This window comes from Paralichthys olivaceus, chromosome 22 (assembly GCF_024713975.1).
Source record: "Paralichthys olivaceus isolate ysfri-2021 chromosome 22, ASM2471397v2, whole genome shotgun sequence".
NCBI lineage: Eukaryota > Metazoa > Chordata > Actinopteri > Pleuronectiformes > Paralichthyidae > Paralichthys > Paralichthys olivaceus.
In genome coordinates, this window is record NC_091114.1 from 13,944,422 (window position 1) to 13,970,251 (window position 25,830).

The 25,830-nt window shown below is 42.0% G+C and overlaps 3 protein-coding genes across 5 annotated transcripts; all 3 read left to right on the plus strand.

Annotated features, from left to right (window-relative positions):
- The first annotated feature begins 16 nt into the window (after positions 1-16).
- On the plus strand, positions 17-2,374 carry wdr55 (WD repeat domain 55). Its single transcript, XM_020112903.2, has 4 exons — positions 17-553; positions 960-1,066; positions 1,249-1,518; positions 1,596-2,374. The coding sequence occupies exons 1-4, from the start codon at positions 17-19 to the stop codon at positions 1,927-1,929; spliced, it is 1,248 nt and encodes a 415-aa protein (XP_019968462.2). The 3' UTR covers positions 1,930-2,374.
- A 638-nt stretch (positions 2,375-3,012) lies between these two features.
- On the plus strand, positions 3,013-11,287 carry LOC109634751 (trichohyalin-like). Of its 3 annotated transcripts, none has more exons than XM_020095442.2 (13): positions 3,013-3,157; positions 3,591-3,736; positions 3,883-3,947; positions 4,042-4,177; positions 4,328-4,681; positions 4,874-5,038; positions 5,375-5,432; positions 5,567-8,154; positions 8,240-8,346; positions 8,425-9,541; positions 9,742-9,843; positions 10,100-10,352; positions 10,564-11,287. In XM_020095442.2, exons 2-13 carry the CDS (start codon positions 3,656-3,658, stop codon positions 10,581-10,583), a joined length of 5,046 nt encoding a protein of 1,681 aa, XP_019951001.2. In that variant the 5' UTR covers positions 3,013-3,157; positions 3,591-3,655; the 3' UTR covers positions 10,584-11,287. The 3 variants fall into 3 exon arrangements, with proteins under 3 accessions (XP_019951001.2, XP_069375058.1, XP_069375059.1); XM_069518957.1 differs by having other exon boundaries at positions 10,100-10,336; XM_069518958.1 differs by lacking the exon at positions 4,328-4,681 and having other exon boundaries at positions 3,017-3,157; positions 10,100-10,336.
- Positions 11,288-11,534: 247 nt separating this feature from the next.
- Positions 11,535-24,557, plus strand: LOC109634738 (tetratricopeptide repeat protein 39B). Its single transcript, XM_069518997.1, has 19 exons — positions 11,535-11,783; positions 15,989-16,023; positions 16,230-16,334; positions 16,522-16,653; positions 16,728-16,798; positions 16,898-16,965; positions 17,599-17,663; positions 17,886-17,991; positions 18,346-18,411; positions 18,581-18,689; positions 18,872-18,939; positions 19,046-19,105; positions 19,255-19,416; positions 19,700-19,791; positions 20,051-20,171; positions 20,331-20,442; positions 20,787-20,904; positions 21,052-21,168; positions 21,524-24,557. Exons 1-19 carry the CDS (start codon positions 11,745-11,747, stop codon positions 21,618-21,620), a joined length of 1,743 nt encoding a protein of 580 aa, XP_069375098.1. The 5' UTR covers positions 11,535-11,744; the 3' UTR covers positions 21,621-24,557.
- The last annotated feature ends 1,273 nt before the right edge of the window (positions 24,558-25,830 follow it).

Below are 25,830 nucleotides of genomic sequence, written 5' to 3' on the forward strand. Positions count from 1 at the left end.
GAAGAACACAAACAACATGGCGGCGCCCGCGGAACACGTTGAAACGGGATCCACGGAGACAGAAACGGACAAAACAGAAGCTGCCAGAGAAACAGAATCCTCAGACTCTGAGCCCGCATCCCAGGACCCGGACCCGGGCTCCGATGAGGACGAGGACGGAGGCGAGCCGCCCGTCCCGAAGATTCGGGACACCCCGGAGGACATCCGCCTGGAGGCGATCGCCAACACGGTGGCGCTTCACCCGAGCCGCGACATGCTGGTGTGCGGGGACGTGGATGGGGACGTGTACGCCTACTCGTACTCGTGCACGGAGGGGGAGAACCGGGAGCTGTGGTCGTCGGGACATCACATGAAGTCCTGCCGCCAGGTTCGCTTCAGCGCGGACGGACTCAAGCTGTACAGCGTGTCCCGGGACAAGGCCGTGCACCTGATGGACGTGGAGCGGGGGCAGCTGGTGTCCAGGATCCGAGGGGCCCACGGTTCTCCCATCAACAGTCTGCTGCTGGTGGACGAAAACATCCTGGCGACCGGAGACGACGGAGGAACCCTGAAGGTCCGGACCGAATACTTTCATTTACTTATTGAAGTGTATGTTTTTCAATTTATATACTGGGCTTGTTATCCGCAGTACTTTACTCCCTGATATCAGTATTGATTGGGTTTCTAACAAAACGTGATTTATTTTTTTAAACGTGCATATTTTCTATAGGTGTCAGTCTTTTCCAGAAGCAAATTTAATGTTCGGACTGGTTTTTGCTCCTGAGTGAAGTTTTTGCTTTTAAACACACAATGTGAAATTCATACTGTTCATACTCCAGAAAATATCCCATTAACTGATCCATCACCAGATCATTGTTCCACCGCTGAGCTAAAATCTTGTTGACTTGTTGTGTGTGTGTGTGTGTGTGTGTGTGTGTGTGTGTGTGTGTGTGTGTTTGTTTGTGTGTTTGTTTGTGAAGGTGTGGGACATGAGGCAAGGGATGGCGATCATGGATCTGAAACATCACGAGGATTACATCAGTGACATCGCTGTGGACCAGGCCAAGAGGATCCTTCTCACCGCCAGGTAACAACCGTCAGACAGAACCTCATACACTGTGACTGTTATTTACACTTAAAGGACCAGACCAGTGTTTTTTCCTGTTTCATCCATAGACAATGACAATAGACAATGTTTGTTGTGAAGCAGAGAAACTCAGAATCAACTCTAAAACCCTTTATACTTTGATCTCCTGTGATGTGATCCAGTGGTGACGGTACCATGGGCGTCTTCAACATCAAGAGGCGACGCTTTGAATTGCTGTCGGAGTATCAGAGCGGCGATCTGACCTCGGTGGTCCTGATGAAGCGGGGGAAGAAGGTGGCTTGCGGCTCCAGCGAGGGGACCATCTACATCTTCAACTGGAACGGCTTCGGGGCCACCAGCGACCGCTTCGCTCTCAAGGCCGAGTCGGTGGACTGCATCGTCCCCATCACCGACAACATCATGTGCACCGCCTCCATGGATGGGTACATCCGGTGAGTTGGGTTATGATTGACTGTGTTAAAAGCTTATTACTTACTAACATAGTAACACTGGGTCTGTTCTCCATCAGCGCCATCAACCTGCTTCCTAACCGGGTCATCGGCTGCATCGGGCAGCACATCGGGGAACCCATTGAAGAACTTGCCAAGTCCCAGGACTCCCGCTTCCTGGTCAGCAGCGGTCACGACCAGCTCATCAAGTTCTGGGACATTTCCAGTTTACCCAACACGACAGTCAAAGAATACCGCAAGAGGAAGAAGAAAGACGGACGAATGAAGTCTCTCACTAAGAAAGCCCACGGGGATAACGACTTCTTCTCAGGACTTGTAGAGGAAACAGAGAAGAAGGAGGAAGAAGAGGAGGAAGAGGAGGATGATAGCGATAGTGACAGTGGCAGCGATTAAAAGGCTCCATTAGTTTGTCATGAATGTGCCTTTGGACAGGTGTCTGCTGTTTGGTTCCAGGCTGGCATCCAAAGTGTCTCACAATGTCTCAACCATGAACTTCATCATGGACGTTTCATTGTGACAAACCTTAGTAGGTTCTGAACTTCAAGTCCCAGAAGTCTCAGTGAAAGGTCTTTAAAAAGGACTTTGAAACAAACCATCTGTGTTTGTGAATGGAAACCTGAGGTTAAAAACTCAAATGTGGTGTGATGAACAAATGATCAGATTAGTCATCTAAAGGCTGGGTGTCAAACCTCCGTGGGTTGTTGATTCAGACCACAGACTGTAAATAAAGATGGAGGTCGGATCTCCAAAATATGAAGCCAAAGCATCCTCCTTGTTTCTGGCAGCAATATGGGGCATAAACCCTGCGACAAGCCCAATAAAACTCTCTCATAAATTGTTTTTGTCTTGCGACCATATATTTGTTGAATTCTGGGGAGTTAGTTTAAAATGTGTTTTTCTATATTATTATTATGTTTTCTTGATATGTTGTTCAAATGTACTCAACATACCAGTTACTTTTAGTATGAAAATGGGTGAAGAAAGTTAATTTAAAAGTAATTGTATATAAGTGTTTTGTTTTTTCACAGGTATATATTAAACAGCTCATTTCAGGCAGTGATTGCATAGATGTTTGGATAGGGAAAATGTTTTTAATTTAATCCATTAATCATCAAATTCAATATTTTAGGTCTTATGAGTATAAAAAATATACAAAAACAAACACCCAACATGTACCTTGATATGGATTTCACATAAACTGATAATTGCTTGTTGATTCCTCAGTTATTTGGCTGGACAGAAAATAAATTAGTCACAGTTTTGATGTTTCAAAAGTAATTCTGTCATTTAAAATGTTTCCATAACAACAAATTAAATATATCTTTGGGTTATTGATGACACTTCATTTTGGTTTCAGTGAATAATGGAGTATTTTTCATTATTATCTGATATTTTACATTTGAAAAGTTAAGTTCTTCCTCAACATGGTACAGTCAGCCGCCCCTCCCTCCTCTCTGATTGGTCCGCTCCAACCACATGCTGGAACTCAGCGCAGATCACGTGACAGGAGCATTTCCTCCAACATGGCGGCCGGTCGTGGGTTGTAGCTAAGTAGCAAGAAGCTAAATGTTGTAGCGAGGAAACTCTTCTCTGATCTCACGCGACCGTCGCTCGGTTTCCGGTGAGTTTGCGTGTTTTTGTCCCGTTTAACGAACGAAATGACGCAACTGACGCTGCGCTGAGGGGCGAAGCGTCCTGTCAGAGCTAACTGCAGCTAGCCCAGTTAGCCTGCGTGCTAACGTGCCTGTATTTGTAAACAGTGGGTGAACGTGCTGCTAAAAACGAAAGTGCTGATTAAAGGAACTGTGACGTCACAGCAGTGCAAACAACAGTAAACAGCCGGAACACTCAAATAAAAGATGATGACTTTGATTCAAACAGAACAGGAACAATCCAACTTTAATCTCCTGTGCATTCAGTTATTTTACAGCAAACGGAAATCCATTGCACCGAGGTCACTCAGTGCAAAGCTGTGACGTGATTGTAAGAACGTTTTTAACCTTCAGTTGTGATGAGAAGAAAAAACACAGAAAAAATGTCTCCTCTGTTTTCAGCTGAGTGTCAGACACAGGCCAAGTCGTCCACAGTCTGCTGGTTCGATTCCCTCTGAAACAGCGAGATGCCAGGGAAACACTTCAGCTTCAAACCAGGAGACCTGGTGTTCGGCAAGATGAAGGGCTTCCCTCACTGGCCCGCCAGGGTACGCACGCATCACAACGATTATACACACTGAAAACACAAAGCACGCCAAATCACTGGAATGTTCAAAGTTGATGAAAGAGCAGCTCAAAGAGAGACAGAATTTGTTGTTAATATATTTAATTTAATGTGTGTGTGTGTATTCAGGTCTGCAAGTCTGACAACGGATACAAGAAGCGAGTCCCGGTCTTCTACTTCGGGACGCATCAGATGTATGTTCTCACACTTTCATCATTTACACATCAGAACTAATCAACAGCACAGACTGAGCTGTGGTTCTCTCTCTCCCTGTCTCCCCCCCTTCAGAGGAAGTCTCCCCGTAGAGAATGTCGTTCCTTATGTCGGGAACAAGAAAAGGTACGGCAGCGGAGTTCGCATCAAAGGCTTCGCTGAGGGAATGTGGGAAATCCAGAACACACCCAACATTGGGAGTAAAGTCAAAGTGAGTGTCTCTCACCCTCTGATGTTAATGTGTCTAAGTTCATATCTTCTTTTATGTTATCTTTATATCGTCACTGATCGTCTTTATATTCAGTCGCTATCTTTGATTCCTGGTAAAAAACGTTTTTTATACGCTCTGTTGATTTTACAGATACCAGTAAAAACCAACACACAGACGACACCTGCTAAACCGACGTCTGCAGTGAAAACCACACATGACAAAGTTACAAGTTCTTCCATCAGATCATCCCAGAGTACACCTGTCGCTGTGAAGGTCGACAGTAAAGTTAGAACTTCTCCGATCAAAGCTTCAAGTCAAACAGAAACTGTTTCTACACGAGCCTCATTAAGATCTGCTCCAGAGTCCACACAGACTCCTGAGAAGACTGGGGCAGATTCCTCAGTGACAAAGAGGAGCAGGAAGGTTGAGTCAGAGGCGACAACCACCAGAGATCCACCAGCAGGGGGCAGCAGAATAAAAAATTCTGTAAGGGATGAAAGAGAGGTGAACATGAACTTTGAGTTAAAGCAACACTATTTAACTTTTACTGAGCAACAGCGCCCTCTGCAGATATTACCCATGAGCCCATTCATGTTTGCCGATATGTATAATAATAAAATTATTTGAGGATTTAACGACGACTAAACCTTTAAGATTGAATAACCATTTGTTGCATATCTTTTTTTGTTTCCTCAGGAGACGGCAAACGTGGTGAAAACAAAAATCTTGACTCCGAGCAAAGTTACAACGGAGAAAAAAACTCAGAGCATCGTCAAAGCTGTGACCACAGCAACAGACAGCCACGATAAAACCGAGGTGACAAGTCCCACTATGACCAGGAGCAGAAGATCTGAGCCTAAGGTACAAACACTGACCAGTTCATAAACAAGGGAGAGGTTTGTAAACAGGAAGTCGATTCTATAATGTAGTTGGTTGCTTAGTTACAGAAAATACTGCGTATGAGCAGTGATAGTGAAAAGTAAGAACAGGGATTTTTTTCCTGGAGCTATGACGAGGTGGAACTAAGGACGCTTTGCATTCACTGCTGGTCATCGAGTCACATGACTGATAAGAACCAATCAGGAAGAGAACGTTGTAGAAGAATAAAACACAACCCTGGAGTCTTCAAACGAAAATGAGACCAGCAGTTGTTTTGGTGTGGGCGGAGCCTGATTTTTGGTTTGTTTGGTTTTCCAGGTCGTTGCTGAGCAGCTCAGAAAGAGAACATCTGAGAGTCCTGCAGCGACACCTGCAGGTAACAAACACAACTTTGCTTATATATAACTAGACAACGATGATTAATGACTGTATATAAAGAATCTATCCATAGACTCAGACACCGATAATAATCAATAATTATCTGATAAATTCTCTGTTGTTTTTCTGCAGCTGGTAAGAAAGTGAAAAATTCTGAGACACAAATGTCCAAAAACTACAGAGAACGGAGAGAACAGGAGGAGGATAAAGAGGAGAAGAGTTCAGCAGAGAGTCGAGGAGTCAAGAGGAGGAGAGAAGAGAAGGATGAAGAGGAGGAAAGAAGAAAAGACAAGACGACGGAGGAGAAAACAGCGGAGATAAAGTCATCTGACAGACAAGGAGTGAATAGAAATGAAGAGGAGAAAAGAAAACAAGATGAAGGTGTAGAAGGAAAGAAAGACATGATGACGAAAGAAACTCAAGCAATGCGGACGAGGAGAGCCGAGAAAGAACAGGAGGAGAAAACAGAAGATGGAAAGAAAGAGCAGAGGACGAGGAGAGAAACCAGGGCAGAGGGCGAAGGAACAAGAAGCACGAGAGATACGGAGGCAACAAAGAAGGAAGCTGAGGAAAGAGAGAAAGAGGAGATGACAAAAATTGAGGAGGATCAAGCGAGGAAGAGGGAGGAGAAAGAGAAGGAGGTGATGAAGAACTTAAAGGTTTGGGTGAGGATTGAAAGTATGGAAGAGCTGAAGAGGAAGACGGAGGTGAAGAAAATTGGAGGAATGTCAGAGAGAGAAGAGAGGATGATGACGGACAGGGAGAAAGGAGAGGAGATGAAGAAGAAGACTGAGGAGGAGAAAACAAAAGAAACGCTAGAGAGAGAAGGGAAGATGATGACGAGGAGAACAGAGGGAGAGAAAGGAGAGGAGGGAAAGAAAGAAGAGATGAAGAAGATGATGGAGATGAAAGAAACTGGAGAAACGTCAGAGAGAGAAGGGAGGATGACAAGGAGAACAGAGAGAGAGAAAGGAGAGGAGGGACAGAAAGAAGAAATGAAGAAGATGGAGGTGAAGGAGACTGGAGAAACGTCAGAGAGAGAAGGGAGGATGACAAGGAGAACAGAGAGAGAGAAAGAAGAGATGAAGAAGATGGAGGTGAGGAAAACTGGAGAAACATCTGAGAGAGAAGGGAGAATGACAAGGAGAACAGAGAGAGAGAAAGGAGAGGAGGGACAGAAAGAAGAGGTGAAGAAAACTGGAGAAACCTCTGAGAGAGAAGGGAGGATGACAAGGAGAACAGAGAGAGAGAAAGGAGAGGAGGGACAGAAAGAAGAGGTGAAGAAAACTGGAGAAACCTCTGGGAGAGAAGGGAGGATGACAAGGAGAACAGAGAGAGAGGGAAAGAAAGAAGAGATGAAGAAGGTGGAAGTGAAGGAAATTTTGGAGAGAGAAAGGAGGATGACAAGGAGAACAGAGAGAGAGAAAGGAGAGGAGGGAGAGAAAGAAGAGATGAAGAAGATGGAAGTGATTAAAACTGGAGAAGAGTCAGATAGAGAAAGGAGGATGACAAGGAGAACAGAAAGAGAGAAAACAAAGGAAGAGGATGAGAAGACAGAAGAGGAGACAAAGAGAAAGAATGAGACAGACAAGAAAACACAGGATGGAGTTGTAGAAGGAAAGACAGAGATGATGGAGAAGAAGATGGAGGAGAAAACTGGAGAGACTTTGGAGAGAGTAGAGAGGATGGAGAGGGTGAAGGAGAAAACTAAGGATGAAGGAGAGGAGAAGGATGTGGAGAAGAAAAAACATGATGGGGGTGTCAAGAGGACGAAAGAAGAGGTGAAGAAGACAGAAGAAGAAAAAACTGGAGAAACATCAGAGAAAGGAAGGAGGATGACAAGGAGCACAGAGAGGGAAAAAACAAAGGATGAGGAAGAAGAGAGGAGGAAGAAAACGGAGAAAACTAGAGAAACTTCCGAAAGAGAAGTGAGGATGATGAGGAGAACAGAGAGGGAGAAATCTAAGGATGAAGAAGCGATGACAAGGAGAGAGAGCAAGGAGGTTCAGAAAAGAAAACATGATGGAGGTGTAGAAGGAAAGAAAGAAGAGATGGAGAAGACAGAGGAGGAGAAAACTGGAGAAAAATCAGAGAGAGAGGCGAGGATGGACATGAGAACAGAGAGGGAGAAAACAAACGATGAAGCCAAGGAGGAGGAGGTGGAGAAGAAAAAACTGAATAGAGGTGTTGAGAGGAAAACAGATGAGATAACGAAGAAGATGGAGGAGGAGAAAACGGGAGAAATGTTAGAGAGAGAAGGGAGGACGACGAGGAGCATAGAAAAGGAGAAGGAAAAAATTAAGGATGAAGGCAAGGAGGGAAAAGAAGAGGCAACAAGGAGAAAGAGGGAGGTGAAGAAAAAACAGGATGGACTTATAGAACGAATGAAAGAAGATACGATGAAGAAGAAGGCAGAGGAGGAGAAAACTGGAGAAGTGTCTGTGAGAGAAGTGAGGATGATGAGGAGAACCGAGAGGGAGAAAACGAGGGATGAAGAAGAGGAGTCTACAAGGAGAGAGGATAAGAAAAAACTGGATGGAGGTGTAGAGAGGAAGAAAGAAGGGATGAAGAAGCAGACAGAAGAAGAGAGAACTGGAGATACCCTAGAGAGAGGAAGGAGAACGACGAGGAGCAGAGAAAAGGAGAAAACAAAGGATGACGGAGAGGAGGGAAAGAAGGAAGAAGAAAAGGAGAAGGGGGGATCTTCTGTGGAGGAGCAGGTAAAACATTCAAATATTTAAAAAAACATACAGTATTCAAACATTTCTTTACATTTCAAGGATTTGATCTTGTTTTTATGTGCAGCGACAGCGCCACCTGGCTGCCAAGAGGGAGAGTTTGTTAAAATCTCTGCGAGGTCTGATGCAGGAGGGGAGAGGAGCAACGAGGAGGGAGGAGACGAAGAACAAGCAGTAAGAAAAACTCAAACGAATCAGTTAAAGAGAGTTTGTTCGATAAAGTGTTAAAGTTTTGTTTTCTGTTCTAATCAGGAAAGTCAGGGACATGGCAAAGAAGATCGAGATGAAAAAGACAGGAAGTCAGAAGAGCACGAAAGACCTCAGAAAGACAGTGACGGAGGAGGAGGAGGAGAGGAAGATGGAAAAGAACGAGATGAAGACGTCCGACAACAAGCCAACAGCGGAGAAGACAAAAAGTAAAACAACAGAAGAACTGACCACGAAAGAAAAGCAAAGTGGACAGAACAAGGAAGACCAAATTATTGTGGAGGAAAAGAAAAACGAGCGAGCGATGGAGAAAACAGGGGAGGAAAAGAAGAACGAGGAAACGCAGCAGCAGAAAAATGAAGAAAAGAAGGAGGAGAGAAAAATAATCGGAAAGATCGTGAAGGCAACACCTGGACAGGGAACAAAGTTTCAGGTGAAGAAGATGATGGGAGGAACGCTGGCGGTGGCGTTGGAGGAAGAAAAGAAGAAGAAAGAGGAGAGAACGGACAACAAAAAGATAGAAGAGAAGAAAAAGAGCTCAGAAAAGGAGAAGGAGAAGAAATCGGAAGATAAAAAGATTGAAATCAGCCCAGAGGTTGAGAGGGAATCTGAAAGAACAAGAACAAGGATGGATGACAAAAAAGACAAAAACACAACAGAGGAAGAGAAGACGAAGAAGGTCAATGATGAAGAGGAGAAAAGAAAGAAGATCAGTGAAGATGAGGCGGTGCTGAAAAAGAGTGAAGAAGAACAAAAATCACAGAGAGCGACTCTGAAATCTCAGGAGGAGAAGAAGGAGGTGGAAAAAACAAGAGAACAGAAGAAGAAGGAGGAGAAGAGTGAGAAGGAACCGCAGCAGAAAGATGAGAAAACCACAGATCAAACAAAGAACACAGAGGAGACGGAAAATCTGAAGAAGGAAAGCGACAAAGCGACTACAGAGAGAGAGGAGGGAGCGGAGCAGACGCCACAAGCCGAAGCAGAGACCAACAAAGCAGCAAAACCAGAGAAGAAGAACGCAGAAGAAAAGACTGACTCAGATGGAGGGAAGGTGGTGGAGGTGAAGCAGCAGAAGAAGAAGAGTTCAACCATGACACTGACGGACTCGACTCTGCACAGAATCCACGGAGACATCAGGATTTCTCTGAAGAACGACAAGCCGGTAACACAAACACACAATTCTACATCCGGTTTACTGTTATTCTATTATTTATATTAAAGGAAACAGATTCTTGATGGTTTAAGTTTAAAAAACTCCTGATGAAGTCCAGTCCGCTCTGAGGGGGGGGGGGCGTGTCTTAGTCAGTGTGAATTATGCAAATGTATTTCCTGGAGAATCTTCGAATGTTTTTTTTCTTCCAGGACATCAGGAAGTGTCTGACGGCGTTGGATCAGCTCAGTATGCTCTACGTGACGTCTCAACACGTCCAGAGACACAGCGAGCTCATCGCCACGCTGAGAAAGGTACAAAAGTACAATGTTCATTAATAAATAACCCAACTAATATTAGATAATCCATAACTAAACTTACCTGCACAGTTCATTCATTGAATTCATCAGCGGTGAACATCTTGAAAGTACCTGTAGCTGTTTAACAAATGGGTTTCAAAAAAGTAGAAAGAGTTTCAGTTAAAATAAATAAATAGACAAATATAATATATTAATAAATAAAATATTATGAAGTATTTAATGTGGGTTTTTTTTGTGTTTGTGTGAGTAGATGCGTTACTACAGAGCGAACCAGGCCGTCATGGACAAGGCCTCCATGCTCTACAACCGCTTCAAAAACACCTTCCTGGTGGGGGAGGGCGAGGAGGTGGTGAGCACCGCCTTCCTGCGCTCGCTGCTGGAGGAGAAGGAGCAGGAGGAGGCTGAGAGGGTGGAGCGCTGCAGGAAGGAGGAAGTGAAGGAAGAGAACAAGAGGCTGAGAACTGGCGGAGAAGGGGGGGAACAAGAGGTGCAAAAAGAAAATGGTAAAAAATTAAATTTCAGGGTAAAAATCTAGAACAATTTGTGCAGATGGCAAAAATTTGGAATTTCACCTTATTTGATTTTTTAAATTCCATAGTGATGAATAATGTTCTTTCGCACAAAGTAATTATAATAATGATAATTTATATTTCATCATTAATATCTAATATCAGGTCAACAGTATTTTGACACTTGTCCACTTGTCCCCTCCAGCTCCAGTGGACTTGTCCTGATGGTTCAGAGTTCCTGAAGTCGTCTGGACTGAACCATTTCCCTGCTGAGGGGTGTTGATGTGAAACTGTTTCGCTGACAATGAGAATTTGCACAACCATTTACCTCATCACACATTAGTGTTTATTTCCTGTACAGCTTGTTCATCTGAGGGTGACGTTCATGTTCACGTGTCAACTCTCTTAAACGTTCAATACAGTTATACTGTTGTAATGTAGTTGGGTTATAGACTGACTCGTATTCACCAGGACAGTGTTTATTCCTCTTCCACTAAAACACTCATTTTTAATTTTGTATTTCATAGTTTAAACCATGTTTTCCACAAAAAGTAAGAACAGGACAGATGGCTGATGGGGAGTCTAGTTTTATTTATCATGTGCATTTTTTTTATTCATCAGGTCGATGTTACAACAGCAGCTTTGAACCTGAAGTTAAAGCATTAAATGGCCTCATTAAAACCTGAACGTTTGTACTCACACTGCTACAGAGGGCGCGGTGCCTTGCTCATGGACGCGTCGCCGCAGTGAAAAAAGGGTTGTAGCTGTTAAATGTGACACTCTGTACAGTAAAATGTTTTATCGTGTATTTTATTGTGACCCAGTGAGATGTTCCTGTTCTTTCTCGTTCTCTTTAAACGACTGACTCTGTTTTGTACATTTGTAATTTTTACCTCCACAATTTTTTTTAAATAAAAGTGTTGCACAAACCCGACCGGACTTATTTCAGTCACAACACCGAAGAAGCTGTAAGTAAATGTTTGATATCAACATAAGAAAATAAAAAAATAGCAATTTATAATTTATGTTTTTTCTTTTTAGCTATATACAGTAAAAATGATAATTATGAGGTTAACATTGAACAAATGTGGTCAACAGTCTCTCTCTCTCTCCCCCTCTCTCTCTCTCTCCCCCACTTTCTCTCTCTCGGTGTCAGTGTGGGGGCGGAGCTACGGGAGCCTGGAGGTGTGGTTTCTCGCGGTGTGTTTTAGCGGAAACGATCATCCGGCGGAGAATCGAACACACGGACTCTCGCCGACACACGGAGCCGAACCGGAGCCGCCGCCCAAGCGAAAGAACCCGTCAGTGGGTCCAACAGCTGGAAACATCTGGAGGTTCTGTGACATGAGGAGCCAGCTGCGGACCTGAGGGAGGACAGCCACTGACATGGCCCACGTAGGCAACGGAGCGAGCGGAGAGGAGGAGGTGCGTCCCCCCCCCCCCCCTTCATATATACATAAACACATCATATGCTTTATTCATTTATAGATATCATATATTCTACATCATTGTGTTCATAGTTATTCCTACAACATATTGACTTTAATGACCTCATGACAGTGAATGTATAAGATTTTCTATAATGTTAAAAATCCTCTCTGTATTTATTATTGTGTGTTCGTGGTGTTATATACATCAGATATATTCATTGTGAAGTATTTTTTAATCAGTGACACAGTGAGTGGGTAGAACACGTGCTTATTGCTTCATACAGTTTTCTATGGATATCTACAGTGTGTCTGTATTTATTAACTTTACATATCCTCTGATGTCATCCCGTATTCACTGTGTCACAGGTTGTGTTCAGTTTATTAGGAACACCCGACACAGTCTGGTCCACTCAGCTGTTCTGTAGTTTAACCTTCATGGTTCTTCTGGAGGCTTCAGCTTGTTGTACTGTCACTATTGATCAATACAGATGTATTAATGTGTGTGGATCTGCTGACCTCTGACTTTACTGCATTTCAGAGTTTCCCTCGCTGCCTTCTTTAGCAGCTAATTTCCTTCTTCACGTGATTCATTGACAGGAACAGACCATATTGTTCCTGCAGAGTCTCTGTCTTCACCTCACTGTCACTCTGCTGCAGATTCACACTTTGTGTTCCCACGAATGTGTATTTACATCCTCATCAGCAGACTGCTGGTCATTGTATTTATCTACCTGCAGTGTATAATCAGATTTAAGTGAGGCGATACTATCCATCCTGTGTGTGTGTGTGTGTGTGTGTGTGTGTGTGTGTGTGTGTGCGTGTTTGTTTGTGTGTGTGTGTGAGTGTGTGTGTGTGGGTAAATGTAAATGACAGATCTGATTTCAGCCACAGGCTTTTTTCTACACAGCAAACACAGCAGACTGAATGAGAACACGAGGGTTGTTCTCTGAGGCTCGAACCTAATTTCAGGTTTTTTCCGAAGCAGAACGACTGAACGATGACATGAATAAAATCTAAATCCTGCTGCATGGCTTCTGGCTGCACAGTGCCAAGTGCACAGTGGTGAGGTTATCTTTTAACCTGCATCTCTACAGGTGAAGATGAACTGTGGATTTGGTTGAGGTTGCTCAGAGGTGTTGGGAGTTTGGGGTCTTGAAAAAAACCTGTGAAGATTTCTGATATCTTCGAGTAGGATTTAGAGGATTTGATCAATGTTCCAGTGGTTCACTGGATCTATCGATTGGATCCTGGAGCCTTTGACATGGTTCCATGGTTGTTTGAGGTTCTAGTGAGTGAGTTCAGTGGATGTCTAGAAGACCTATGGATCTGTCCATGCCATATCAGTCTTTAAAGAGACGCAAGAGGTTTTCCAGGTTGTCTAATAAATCCTTGTACAAGTGTCCATGGCTTTTAAAAAGATCTTGAGACCATGAGAAGGTGTTATGTCATTTAGTTTGTCATAAGGGTCCATTTGCATGTACTAGATGTGTTTTAGAACGAGTTATTATTGGTTCCAAAGATTCCCTTAAAGGATCTTGGTGAATCTGAAGGGTTCTTTGGGTATTTGAGGTAATTTTAGGAGGTTTGACCTGGGACATGATGAGATGACATGATTCATGATGGGTTTCCATTACTCTTAAGGAAATGTGTTGTCTCTGCAGAAGCTCTACAGACTCGTGACTCTTCAGGTGGACGATGTGGAGTCTGAGTGTCACCAGCTCATCTCCTCATCCGAGCTCACAATCCGTCCTCTGTCAGCCTCCATGCGTCCGACATTACACAGGAATTCAGCTGACTTCAGTTGAGCTGAGAGGGATGTGGGACAAGCTGTGTTTAAAAAAAAACTTAAACACAGTGGAAGGTTTTTGTCCAAACTCACTGCTCAGCAACGCAACCATAAGTAACACAAACACAGACCGAAGTCCTGTCTCGTCCATTCTGCTGAGACTGATGAGGATTAATTTGCTCTGACCTTTGACCTTTTGTTTTGGCGTCAATCTCTGACTCTTGCAGACAGAGTACTTATTTCTGTTCAAACACCACAGGTATGAATGGAATGTAAATAAGCCCCTAAGTGTAAATACAGCAAAGCCTTTTCTTTACCTTTATTTTTCACAGTTTCCATTGTTGACCAGAAAGCAGCTCAACAGGATTAAAACCTTGCTTATGAGCACTACAGCATTAAACCAACCCAGACTCATTGCTGCAGATTATCACCAGAAAACCTAAAGTTTCCAATAAGCATTAACTACAAGACCTTTGTGATGACACAGATTGTTCAGATTCTGTGGTTTCAGGTTTATTTTGTTCCCTGAGAAGAATCCAGAGGTTTGGGAGACATTTAAAAAGTTCCCAAAGGCTTTTAAAACATGATGGTATTTGTATTTGTATCATTTGACAGGGTTTTAAAAGTCGTCGGGGGCAGACTGAGTGTTTCTTTGGGAGTTTCCAATCCTCTCTGGGTTGTTAATGTGTCTCTTTGGTAATTGGACACAGTGTGTTGCTTCTGACTAATTGATAAGAAGCTGCAGCTGTCACAAGAGAAGCTCCTCTGACTTTGACCTTGTTTCTAATATCAGACTGATTTTTCCTCAGCTGTTGTTTTCATCCTGTAACTCTGGTTGTTTTGATGCTAAGATGAAAATCGGCTCCAGTACTTTTGTCCTGGAATCAGAATAACTTTTTCATTAAGTCACAGGATACAGGATTTTTTTTCTGGGAGCTAAGATGAGGTGGAACTGTTGCTGACAGGAAGTGTTACATACGCTTTGCATTCACTGCTGCTAATCGAGTCATGTGACTGATAAGAACCAATCAGGAATAAGAGGCGAGACCATCAGCGTTTTCACAAGTCTCTCATTGAGCGGCTCCACCAGGGGTAACCATAGCAACAGTGATGAGAGAGCCATCAAAAATGATTGATTGATTAATTAATTAGCAACTTTAGACTTCAATGTGTTCATTCTCTGATGTTTTTCCTGTTTTTTAACAGTTGATCAAATCAAACTAAACAATTCATACATTGAAATCAATGAAATAAAAAAACTCCACATTATGTTTTTTATTTATTAATATCTCGTTTGAAAAAAGCATCTTGTTAAGCTCTTCACCTCCTCGACTGCACAGGCTGCAAACCTCAGTTTTCAGTCCATTGTGTTAATGTGTTTGACCGTCTGGTTCAACAACATTCAAGCATAATAACACACAATGAGCTTGTGAGGGAACGTCAGAGAGAGCATCTGTTTGTGTGTGGGGGGGAGAGAGAGAGAGAGAGTGATGAAGTGTGAAAAAGGAGGAGAAGTGTTTGTTTGGATTCACACTGATTTATTTTACAATGTTTGTGAGAATCTTCCTCCATCTTTCCTTCCATCCTCCCGCTCCCCTTTTTACTTGGATCTGTAAATGAACCTGTCCTTGTATGAATCGCTGAAACATGATTTTAAAACGACCAGTGCTTTGTCACATGACCACAAGATGCCTCTTGACATTAAAATATAACTGTGGGTCGTTGGGGTTGAAGTCAGTGAATCTTCACTCAGCTTCTGCGTCCTTCATCGTCTGCACTTTGTTGAATGAGATAAATCATATTTGCTCCAGATCAAATCTTTTAAAACACATTTCCTATATAAAATGTGTTATCTTGTAAAGCAGGTTGTTGTGTAGACACTCAGCAGTGTGTCTGTCTGGGTCACAGTGTTGTCGTTTGGTCATCTGTATGTGACCACAGTGGGTCGATGGCTGCAGCCTGCAGCCCCAGTGTGTGTAACTGCAGCTGTACGCTATTATGTAAGAAGCCGCTGCTATTATTAGCCTGGCTCCAGAGGCCGTGTGTGCGTGTGTGTGTGTATGTGCATGTGTGTGTGATTGTGTGTTTGAAATCAGTACTGTTGGCTTCAAGTTCACATGCTACTGCAAATATAGAACATACGTTGGTTTGTTCATGTCTTCCCATTGTCGTGAGGACTTGCCCAGGTCCTCACAACATCAAAGTGCAGTTAAGACTTAGTCATTTAGTTGTGGTGGTTCAGGTTCAGGTTCAGGGGCTAGTGAATGTGTGTGCATGTGTGAGTGCGTGCATCGGTCAAACGTCCAGAGGGTTCCACAAATTCCTGTAAATCACCCAGAGGAAACACGACTATAACACACATCACATTGGAGGTTGAATATAATCAGTGCTTCTGTGTTTTCTCTGTTTTCTAGGACTGTTTTGAAGATGCCTATGACCGGATACCTGCGTGAGTACAACACACACAGATATATGCTCAGTGTGTGTGTGTGTGTGCAAAAAGATAACGATCCCTCAGTTCCTGTCTGCCTCTCTTCTCTTTCACTTTTAGTCACTTCCACCTCTAGATAGATGATTGATTTTCACTTTCTCTGTGTGTGTGTGTGTGTGTGTGTGTGTGTGTGTGTGTGTGTGTGTGTGTGTGTGTGTGTGCAGGGCGTGTCACATGGACCTGCAGACAGCCATCCAGGAGACTCAGTGTGCTCTCAACCTGGTCCTCAACAACAAGTTCTCTGAGGCCTTGGACCTCCTCAAACCATGGTAACCACGGCAACATATCTGTGTGTGTCAGTGTGTTTGTGTACTTTTACCAAACCGACTGATTTATCTGTTTGCTGATAAACATTGTCCAATAGGAGTCGATTACAGAGATATCATTTATATATATATATATATATACTGTATTTGTTAGTGATAACAAAGTTTAATTGTGTGTGTGTGCGTGCAGGTGGAGGGACAGTATGTACCATGCGTTGGGGTACAGCAGCATCCTGGTGATGCAGGCGGCCATGACGTTTGAGCACAGAGACATCCAGACCGCCATGGCAACCATCAAGGAGGCGTTACACACCTGTCAGAGGTGAGACACTGGAATCATTCAGGTTAAAAACTGAATTTCTTAATAGACATTAAACTAAATCTTCTGTTGTCCAGGTTCAGGAAGAAGAACTCGGTGGTTGGATCTTTGTCCAGTCTGATCAACAAACAGTCCAACCTGCAGGAAGGTACGCAAGCACATGTCCCGCCCCCATGGTTTGATTGACAGCTGCGGTCTGCAGGAAAGAGCAGCAGGTAGTCACTGTGTTGTGTTTGTGCGTTTGCAGAGGAGATGCACGCCGAGATCTGCTACGCCGAGTGTCTCCTGCAGAAAGCCACGCTGACGTTTGTCCAGGTGTGAAGTCACGCTTCTGTTGAAAACTACACAAGGAACTTTGGTGCAGTTCCTCACTAGGTGGCGCTAGTTTAAAACACTGACATGATAGAAATGAACAGGAAAACTTATTTTTCGCCTTTTTTTTTTAATCTAGTTTATTGAATCTATATCAAAGGTAAAATTGACGTGTGTCCGGGATCATATGTCCTGAATTACTAGATGTTTAGCCCAGAGGTTCCCAGACGTTTTGCCTGGGACCATAAAAATATCTGTTTATCTATGTACGTGTTGAGACTCACAGTTTGATGACCTTAATGTAGACATGATTTTTAGAGGTTCTAGTGCCACCCAGTGTCCTAAAATATATATTTTTTGTCTCTGTGACAAAAACAATTGGCTTCAAATCCATACTTCAGACATGTCCTCTAAGCTTCTTAATGTTTATCACACCCGTTATTCAGAGCAAATAAAAGTCGTGCAGCTCCTAGTACTGCTGTTATTGTTTTTATTTATCCAGAAAAAACTGTGTTTAGTAAAACTATTCACACACATTATTAACTAATATTATATCTATTTTAATGGAACTTAAGACTGATGTGATGTTTAAGCTGAAGATAATTGATTAATTATAATTATTCTTCTCTTTTCCAGGATGAAAACATGATCAGTTTTATCAAAGGAGGCATCAAGATCAGAACAAGCTACCAAATCTACAAGTGAGCGATTGATTCCAAACATAGAAAACTTATATAAAATAACTATATAAGAATTGATTATTTTAAACGTACTGTTCTGTAGATTCATAGATGTCCACTAAGCCTTGATATGAGTTCAGCTAAACATGAAAACTTTGTTTCTGTCACACACTGTCACTGTTGTAAATGCAGCTGTTACCAGATGTTTTAGTCTAATCGTGTATGTTTGATGTCGTCCAATAGAGAGTGTCAGAATATGCTGAATATCTCTCAGGGCCTTGCCGCCCAGTCTGATTCGTTCAGACAGTTTGAGGGCGGAGTCAAGCTCGGCATTGGGTCCTTCAACCTGGTGAGTTGTTTTAAAGCGACTGCTTTGATTGGTTCACCTCGACGTCCCACACAGGAGGAGTTTTATCTAATTTTTTACTATATACTTTCTATAGTTTCACTTATATTTTGTGTTATAATATTTTCATCAGCGTCTCGGCCTGAATCACAGGTTTCACTTTTTGTTGTTAATGTGATTTAGTCTTTGATTTGGTTTGTAACTGCTTGATATTCTGCCAGGATTAGATGTGTGTCATCAGCATGTTGGTGAATCACAGATATAAACTCTCTCAGATGCAGTTTAAAGTCAAAATGTGATCAGTTGACATGATCAGTGTGATTTTAATGTGTTCATATTGTCTGTCTGTCTCTTTAGATGTTGTCTCTCCTTCCTCAGAGGATTTTGAGGTTGCTGGAGATTATTGGATTCTCAGGAAACAGGGTCAGTTCAGCCTCTATATTATTTTCCTGAAGACTTTTAATAACTGATAATGGTGTGTGGGAATATTTTCTTGTCAACACTGAGTAAAAGTCTCCCATCATGATCGTGAACCTCCTGAATGGAGACTTTGGTTTTCATTAACAAGAGATTTATTTCTGTTTCCTTGCAGGACTTTGGTTTGTCTCAGTTGAGAGAGGGGGCCTCCGGTCACAGCCTGCGGGCGATCCTCTCCGCTCTGACTCTGCTGTTCTACCACACATATGTTTCACTGATACTTGGTGCGAACACACACACACTCCATCCTTTCCTCACACATTTAACCTGCAACAGAAACATCTGGCTTAATAGCTGTACCATTTTATTTATAAATTCATATTGGGAGTAAAACTCTGGTCCTCTGGTAGTTTTTGTGAATGTGATTATGTCTGAAGGTCACATTGTTAATGTTGTGTTTGATAAGGAACTGGGGAGGGGAACCTGGTGGAGGCTGAAGCTCTGTTGGAGCCATACCAACACAAATACCCCAAAGTAAGTCAACTGAGTACACGACTACACATTGAATACAATTTTAACGGTAGAAACACTGAAAGTGAAACATTAAAGAAGTTGTACAATGATCGTCTCCATTCTTCAGGGCTCCATCATCCTCTTCTACTCTGCACGCATCGCCACACTGCACGGAAACTTCGAGAAGGTCTGAAAAACAAATACACACCTTTCGTTGAGACATAGCACCCCAAACACACTTTCCAAAGTTTCCAATAAATGTCTTCTCTCAATATGAAGTTCCTTTATTTCAGTCCGCTCCGCAGCAGCCTCAACATAGTACCTTGTGTGTTTCAGGCCCGGGCCAGGTACGAGGATTGTATCAGCAGCCAGCAGGAGTGGAAGCAGATCCACCATCTTTGTTACTGGGAGCTGATGTGGACTCACACGTACCAGCAGGAGTGGGAGCAGGCGTACCGCTACTCCGACCTGCTGTGCAAGGAGAGCCGCTGGTCCAAGGTGAATACACAAACCTCAGGACATCGAGAGCGTGCGAGGAGAAAAAACACCTCTGGACAATTAAAGGGTCATTTCATAAAGGTTTATCCTAATGTGAAAATTAAAGTTGTAGCTCCAGGTCGAGTGTCTGAAAATTAGCATAGATCAAATACCTTTCTGACAGAAGTTTTTAGGATTCATATAAACTCGCAATGATTCATGAATATTTTCTTGTGATCTTTGTTGAAAGAGTTGTTTTTAGATGAGGGACAATCCCAGTTTCTCCACTTTTTCCCCTCTCCAGGCCATCTATGTGTACCAGAAGGCCGCCATCCTCAGTATGATGTCAGAGGAGGAGGTGAAGAAGACGGGGGAGGACATTGTGGAGCTCTTCAGGTCAGTCTGCCGACATATTTAACTTTAAAAGAACATTCAACAGAGAAATGATGAATCAGTGATGTGCTCACAGCTTGTTTCTGCTGAACAATAATAAATAAATAACCAAATGATTGCATGTTACGTTAGGGTTACATATATTTATTTATTTATTTTACATAGACATTGTACAGTAATGAATATTTAAATGATTCTAAATATGATCCGCGGCTGTATATAATGTGTGTGTGTGCGTGTGTGTGTGTGTGTGTGTGCGCAGGCAGGTAGAGGGGCTGAAACAGCGCCTGGCAGGGAAATCGATCCCAACTGAGAAATTTGCCGTGAGGAAGTCAAGACGCTACAAAGCTGCTCACCTCATACCTCTGGTCATCCCTGCTCTGGTATACACACACACACACACACACTCACACACACACACACACACACACACACACACACACACACACACACACACGCACACACACACACAGTTCTAATTGGCCGATCATCAGTGCTTACCAACATGTTTGTATATTCTGAAGTGTCAGTTTTCTCTGTAGGAGATGATGTACGTCTGGAACGGTTTCACCATCGTAGGAAAAAGAGCCGACAGCACTGAGGCTCTGCTGGTTACCATCGAGGCGGCTGAGGAGCAGCTACGCAACAACTCCAGTACGTTCAGAACATCAACACCAATGCTACTAACACTGAGCTTAGACTGTACATCAGGGGTCCCACAGGGTTCTGTCTGCTTTAGTTTATATAAAGTGGCTTAATGGTCATTAGTGTCATTGTTTCTGTCTTGTGTTGCTTTGTTTAAATACACATTTATCTTTTAGTAAAACTACTATGTGAATTTCAATAATATAACACATCATTTTAAACACTGTAGTCATCAGAGTGCACTTCAATTTCTTCTTTTGATATTATAGTGTTGTTATTGTTCTCTTATTGTTTATGTGTAAATCTTTGTGTTTGTTGAGATACGACATGACGTGTGTGTCTCTTTTATTCAGACCCATCAGAGTTTCATCCAGACGACAGCTGCCTGGTCCAGATGTTGAAGGGGCTCTGTCTGAAACATCTGGGCAGGTTGCTGCAGGCCGAGCTCTGCTTCACACAGGTCCTGTCCAGGTAACGCACGCGTGCGCACACACACACACACACACACACATACATCTGCATGGTTACTCTTGTTAAGGTGTGAGATAAACTCTGTATGTGTGTGTGTGTGTGTGTGTGTGTGTGTGTGTGTGTGTGTGTGTGTGTGTGTGTTTTCAGTGAGAGTCGTATCAGATACGATCACTACCTGGTTCCCTTCACGCTCTATGAATTGGGTCTGTTGTATAAACAACAAGGAGATTTCACCAAAGCTACTTCGTACATTGAGAACGCAAAGTAAGTAAAAATCTTTTGTATAAATTACCTGAAAATATATTTATGTATACCTTTTCAAATAAGTGTGTCAATAAAAGTTGATGTACTTTTTATCCAGCTACATTTACTCATATACCTTTATGAACATGTTTATACCTTCAAATAACTTTACACATATTTGTATTTATCATTTATGTTTAAAGTTATATCTACAAAACCTATACTCATATAACTTTATACAAATTAAAGTGTTTACCCTTAGAAAATTATAAATACTTTCATATACGTACATATATCAATAACCTAACATTCTGTTTATAACTTACTTTATGCATGTATGTGTGTGAAGATTCATGTTTCTATCTCTCTTCATCAGGACGAACTACAAGGACTACTCCATGGAGTCCAGACTGCACTTTAGGATCCACGCAGCCCTCAGCAGCCTCAAAGGATCCCCCGTCTGCACCCCATAATACTCCTGACCGCTGAGTCCTGCAGGAAACATCCAGGGACTCTCCGCAGTAATGAAGCAGCGAAGGTGTGTCGAGGTTTTCACATGACCACAGGTTTTTTTTTTATTGCTTATGAAATGTTATTTGTTTACTTATTTATTTTTTTGGAAAAATGAGATTATTTAAGTTTGTACCTCCTCAAACAGGCTCCGACGTCCCTTTAGTATCTCACAGAGGTTTTTATTGGTGGTGCAGATTCATGGTACTGTTGCCAGGAAACAAATCATGGCCTTAAACTGAAGTGACGACTCACCTGAAGATCTTTGTTCGTCTGTCGAGTCGTAAACACTGATGGATTCAAAGTTGAGAGTTTTCACGTTAAATCAACGCATTTTAAGTTTTTCTACCTTAAAGCAGCAGCTTGATTAAAATGAGTTTGATGTTTGAGCGAGTGTGAACATGGAGAATGTTTCCTCACCCTGAGCGTCTGTTCTCTGTAACTCTGGTGAGCGGCTTTGATCTCCTGAGAGAAGAACTGACGGAGAGTCACAGCTTCAACTGTCACAATCAGCTCCAGAACAGTTGAAGAGTGAAGCTGAACTGTAGATCAGTTAAAAACACTTTGAAGTTATTAAAAACCAGAGTTTATCTCCAATATTCAGCAGGAAACTTTTAAAATATGAAGAATTCTAAACAGAGTTTGGTGGATTCGTTACCGCCGCAGCTCTTCCGGTTCAGTAAGCTGAGGATCATGGGTAATATCCGGCGTTCATTTGTGTTCCAGAGCTACATTCAACACATTGATAGACTCAACAGAATTTATCCCCACGTGTGAATGCAGGGGGCGCTGTTGACCTATACAAGTTATGTGTTGATTGTGTTGTGTTGATTCAACAGCAGGGGGCAGGAGCACAAACGCTTTATTTCTATTTTTTACTTTGCTTCTCAAATGATGCCACATCTGCACATGATACACAAATGAGTGTGACTGTGCATAAGCTATCACAGCCTTCTCACCAACCGTGGCTTATCCACACACACACACACACACACACACACACACACACACACACACAAATGGCTGTAAACGCACACATTTAGCAGCAATATAAAAGATCCTGTGCTGTTACTGAGTCAAATAAAGCTTCTCTCATTTTGTCAGTGTGTGTCAGGCTGTAGTGTGAGTTTCATCAGAAGCAGAGCGGCTTATAAGGAAGTTACTCTCTCGCTTCAAAAGGTTTTGGTTGGTGGAAATGAAATGTGTCACTGTGGCTTTTTGTTGACTTAAGGAAAATATTTTATTCACTTGACTCAGTTCTGCCTTTGACAAATGTTTGCTCGACTAAAACTACACTCGATCCACATTCACTCAAGCTTCTGTTGACAAAGTTGTCGTCCTGCGTCGAGCTGCTAACGTTCTCACTGTTGTGGACGTATGGAGTCTGATAATAAACCAACTAGCCAAGGAAGACAAGGCCTATTTCTATTATATCATATATATATATATATGTTAAACACTGTCAGTTTATTTGTGTACTGATGAATACAAGAAGCACAATCTATGATATCAATCCCCATTATTCTGCTAATGTTTGTAGGCTAGTTTGATACTATTCACCATGATGTATATGTAATGTAATAATATGTAATATTAACACAACGTAGATGGATTGAGAAGATGCAGTGGGTTTGTATTTGGACGGTTTTCATGTCAATCTGCTGTTCGAACCACGAGGACGTTCGTTTGAGCGGGTGTAGAGTACTGACGGTTCTGATGCTGCTCGTAATACTATAATGATGTTACCGCGGCAACCGAATGAAGCTCCTTATTCATGTTTCAATCAGTGTCAAGTACAGGTAGACGCAGCCCGCATAGGTGATGACGACAGGACGTACGTATGTCAGACACAGTTGTTTCTCCATAAATTTCAATGTGAAACCAAAAGTAACCAGATCAAATAAAACAAAGGAACAAACACATGAAGCTTGGTTCGGACACTCCGATCAGAAAACCCGAGCAGAAACAATTAGCCTTCTCCCTATAATGAATGTATCAACCTGAAGACCAAATCATTTGTGTGTCTTGTTGCCTTTTGTTTGTATTTTGTGCCTTTTTTTGTGTTTTGAGTGTAATTTTTTTTTTTTTTCACATGCTCTGAAACTTAACTTCCAAACAGTAAAATTCACCAAATGCAGTAAATATTCTGGAGCTTGTCAGGGATAGAGTCACACGAAGTTCTTGAAGGAGTTGTGGCAATGAGTACTACGATGTCCCATCCACTCCTAATGCTAGGAAACTACCGGCAGAGTTGTTCGGTAACGTTACTCGCCCTAGTTCATCGCTCATTATCACCTATCAACTAACTTTCAGTCTAAACCAAGAGAATCTTTTAGTAACACTTGACTGCAGTTTGAAGGTTATATCTACAATTATCCCAAACTCTTCTGTTCATCGGATTAAAAAATAAATCTCCTCTTGCGCTCAGAATTCAGCGATTTTGGTTTAAGGCTAATGTTTTAAGTGTGACGCTTGAAATCAGCATCGTAATGTGTCGCGTGCTGCCTCAATTCAGAGTTCTTCAGGGATGACGCACGGGGGACGTATGTTTCACACACGTTAGCTTTGAGTAAACTAAACATCAATGACCAAAATCTTGTCCTTTAAAAAAATTCACTTTTCATTGTTGCAACTTGTTTTTCATTGACGGCTTGTGTGTCATTTGTGCTCATGTCAGTGCCTCTGTGTATCTGTATTTAAACTATTGTTCTAAAAAGGCTTTTCTATATTCTCTTTGCATGTTACTCTTAAATATATAAATATATTTAATGTTTTTTTTTCTAAGATGATAATTTACTGTATATTGTGTGTTTCCCAGAAGGGAATTATATGTCCAGATATTACAGGCTTTGGAGATGATGATCCACAAGGTGCAATAAAATGAAAACGGTCATTGTTGATTATGGTGTTCTGTCACATGTTTTTGATTTTGAGCCTTTATTTCTTCATCCTTCACTTAATTTATAGATTTCTAATGTTCATTACATTACATTCATACAGCGCAATTCACATATTAAAGCACTGATATAGATTTCAAAAAGTTCAACTGATCACACGAGAGATCTCAGCGATGAAAAATAAATAAATACGTTTGTGCAGCGTCACTCGTTCCCTTATCTCACCACTGTGGACACACAGACGCACATTGATTCACCTTATTGATCTTGTGTGTGTTCTCCAGCGACCTGAACCAACTGCAGAGAATTTTACGGAATGATTTTGTTTAAAGTTTCTTAATGTGAGATTATGGCGGCTGTGGCCTGTCCCAAATAAATAACAGATAATGAATCAGGTGCAGTATTAAAAGAACATTATTCTTCATTAAAGAGACTATTAAACACAGTCTTATTACTTTTTTATGAATTAACAAATTCAAGGGTCTTAAAATAATAATATAATCTTTGAACTGGAGCATAAAGCCGGTGAGGTAATGGATCGTTTTTGTTCCATCCTGTATTTGTGTTTATGAAATCGATCAAACTAGATCAACAGGTTTTGATCTGAGTCACCCGTTAAATCAACAGTGATTCTGAAATCTTCTCCAATTGATCCCGTGTCAACATTAACTTGCTTTTGTTTATTCTCCTCAGGGTCGCAGGCGGCAGCGGCCTGTCCCAGCATGCATCTGGCTTCAGTGTAGTCACATGGACAGCACTAGAAAACACAGTTACATTTAAACAATAATTGAAATGTATTCATTACAAGTAATCAATATAAAAGATTGAGAAGAACATTTAAAGTGAATCTAAAATACAATGAAACTTTAGTATGGATATTAACTTCCTGTTTACCTCTGAGGAGAACATTTGTTTTATGCAATGTGGTTCCCAAACTAGGGGGTGGGGCCCTGTGGAGGGTCACGAGACTCAGAGAGGGGGCCACAATGTCTACAGTCAAATATAGGTGTTTTAGCTATAATCGTTACAAAAGACAAATAATGGTTGTTATATTTAAAATTTCAAATGTTGCTAAATTGACTAATGAGCAGCAGCATCAGGTGCAGCAGGACAATCTACTAATCTGTTTCCTACATCGGAGCTTCCCCATAACCCAGCGAGACGGCAGCGGTCTCATGAGGAAACAATACATTTAATTCGACATCATTGCTTTTAGATTTTGAACTTGTTTCTTTCCCAACATTATGAGTTGGATCCTCACGTTTGCAGAAAACAA

Bases quoted from the DNA above. Each gene is read 5' to 3' on its own strand.
- wdr55 (XM_020112903.2), top strand. From the start codon at position 17: ATGGCGGCGCCCGCGGAACACGTTGAAACGGGATCCACGGAGACAGAA. The intron at 554-959 runs GTCCGGACCGAA...TTGTTTGTGAAG, and splicing joins ACGACGGAGGAACCCTGAAG to GTGTGGGACATGAGGCAAGG. The intron at 1,067-1,248 runs GTAACAACCGTC...GATGTGATCCAG, and splicing joins AGGATCCTTCTCACCGCCAG to TGGTGACGGTACCATGGGCG.
- LOC109634751 (XM_069518957.1), top strand. From the start codon at position 3,656: ATGCCAGGGAAACACTTCAGCTTCAAACCAGGAGACCTGGTGTTCGGC. The intron at 4,682-4,873 runs GTGAACATGAAC...TTGTTTCCTCAG, and splicing joins CTGTAAGGGATGAAAGAGAG to GAGACGGCAAACGTGGTGAA. The intron at 8,347-8,424 runs GTAAGAAAAACT...TGTTCTAATCAG, and splicing joins GAGGAGACGAAGAACAAGCA to GAAAGTCAGGGACATGGCAA.
- LOC109634738 (XM_069518997.1), top strand. From the start codon at position 11,745: ATGGCCCACGTAGGCAACGGAGCGAGCGGAGAGGAGGAG. The intron at 17,992-18,345 runs GTGAGTTGTTTT...CTGTCTCTTTAG, and splicing joins GCATTGGGTCCTTCAACCTG to ATGTTGTCTCTCCTTCCTCA. The intron at 18,690-18,871 runs GTGCGAACACAC...GTGTTTGATAAG, and splicing joins ATATGTTTCACTGATACTTG to GAACTGGGGAGGGGAACCTG.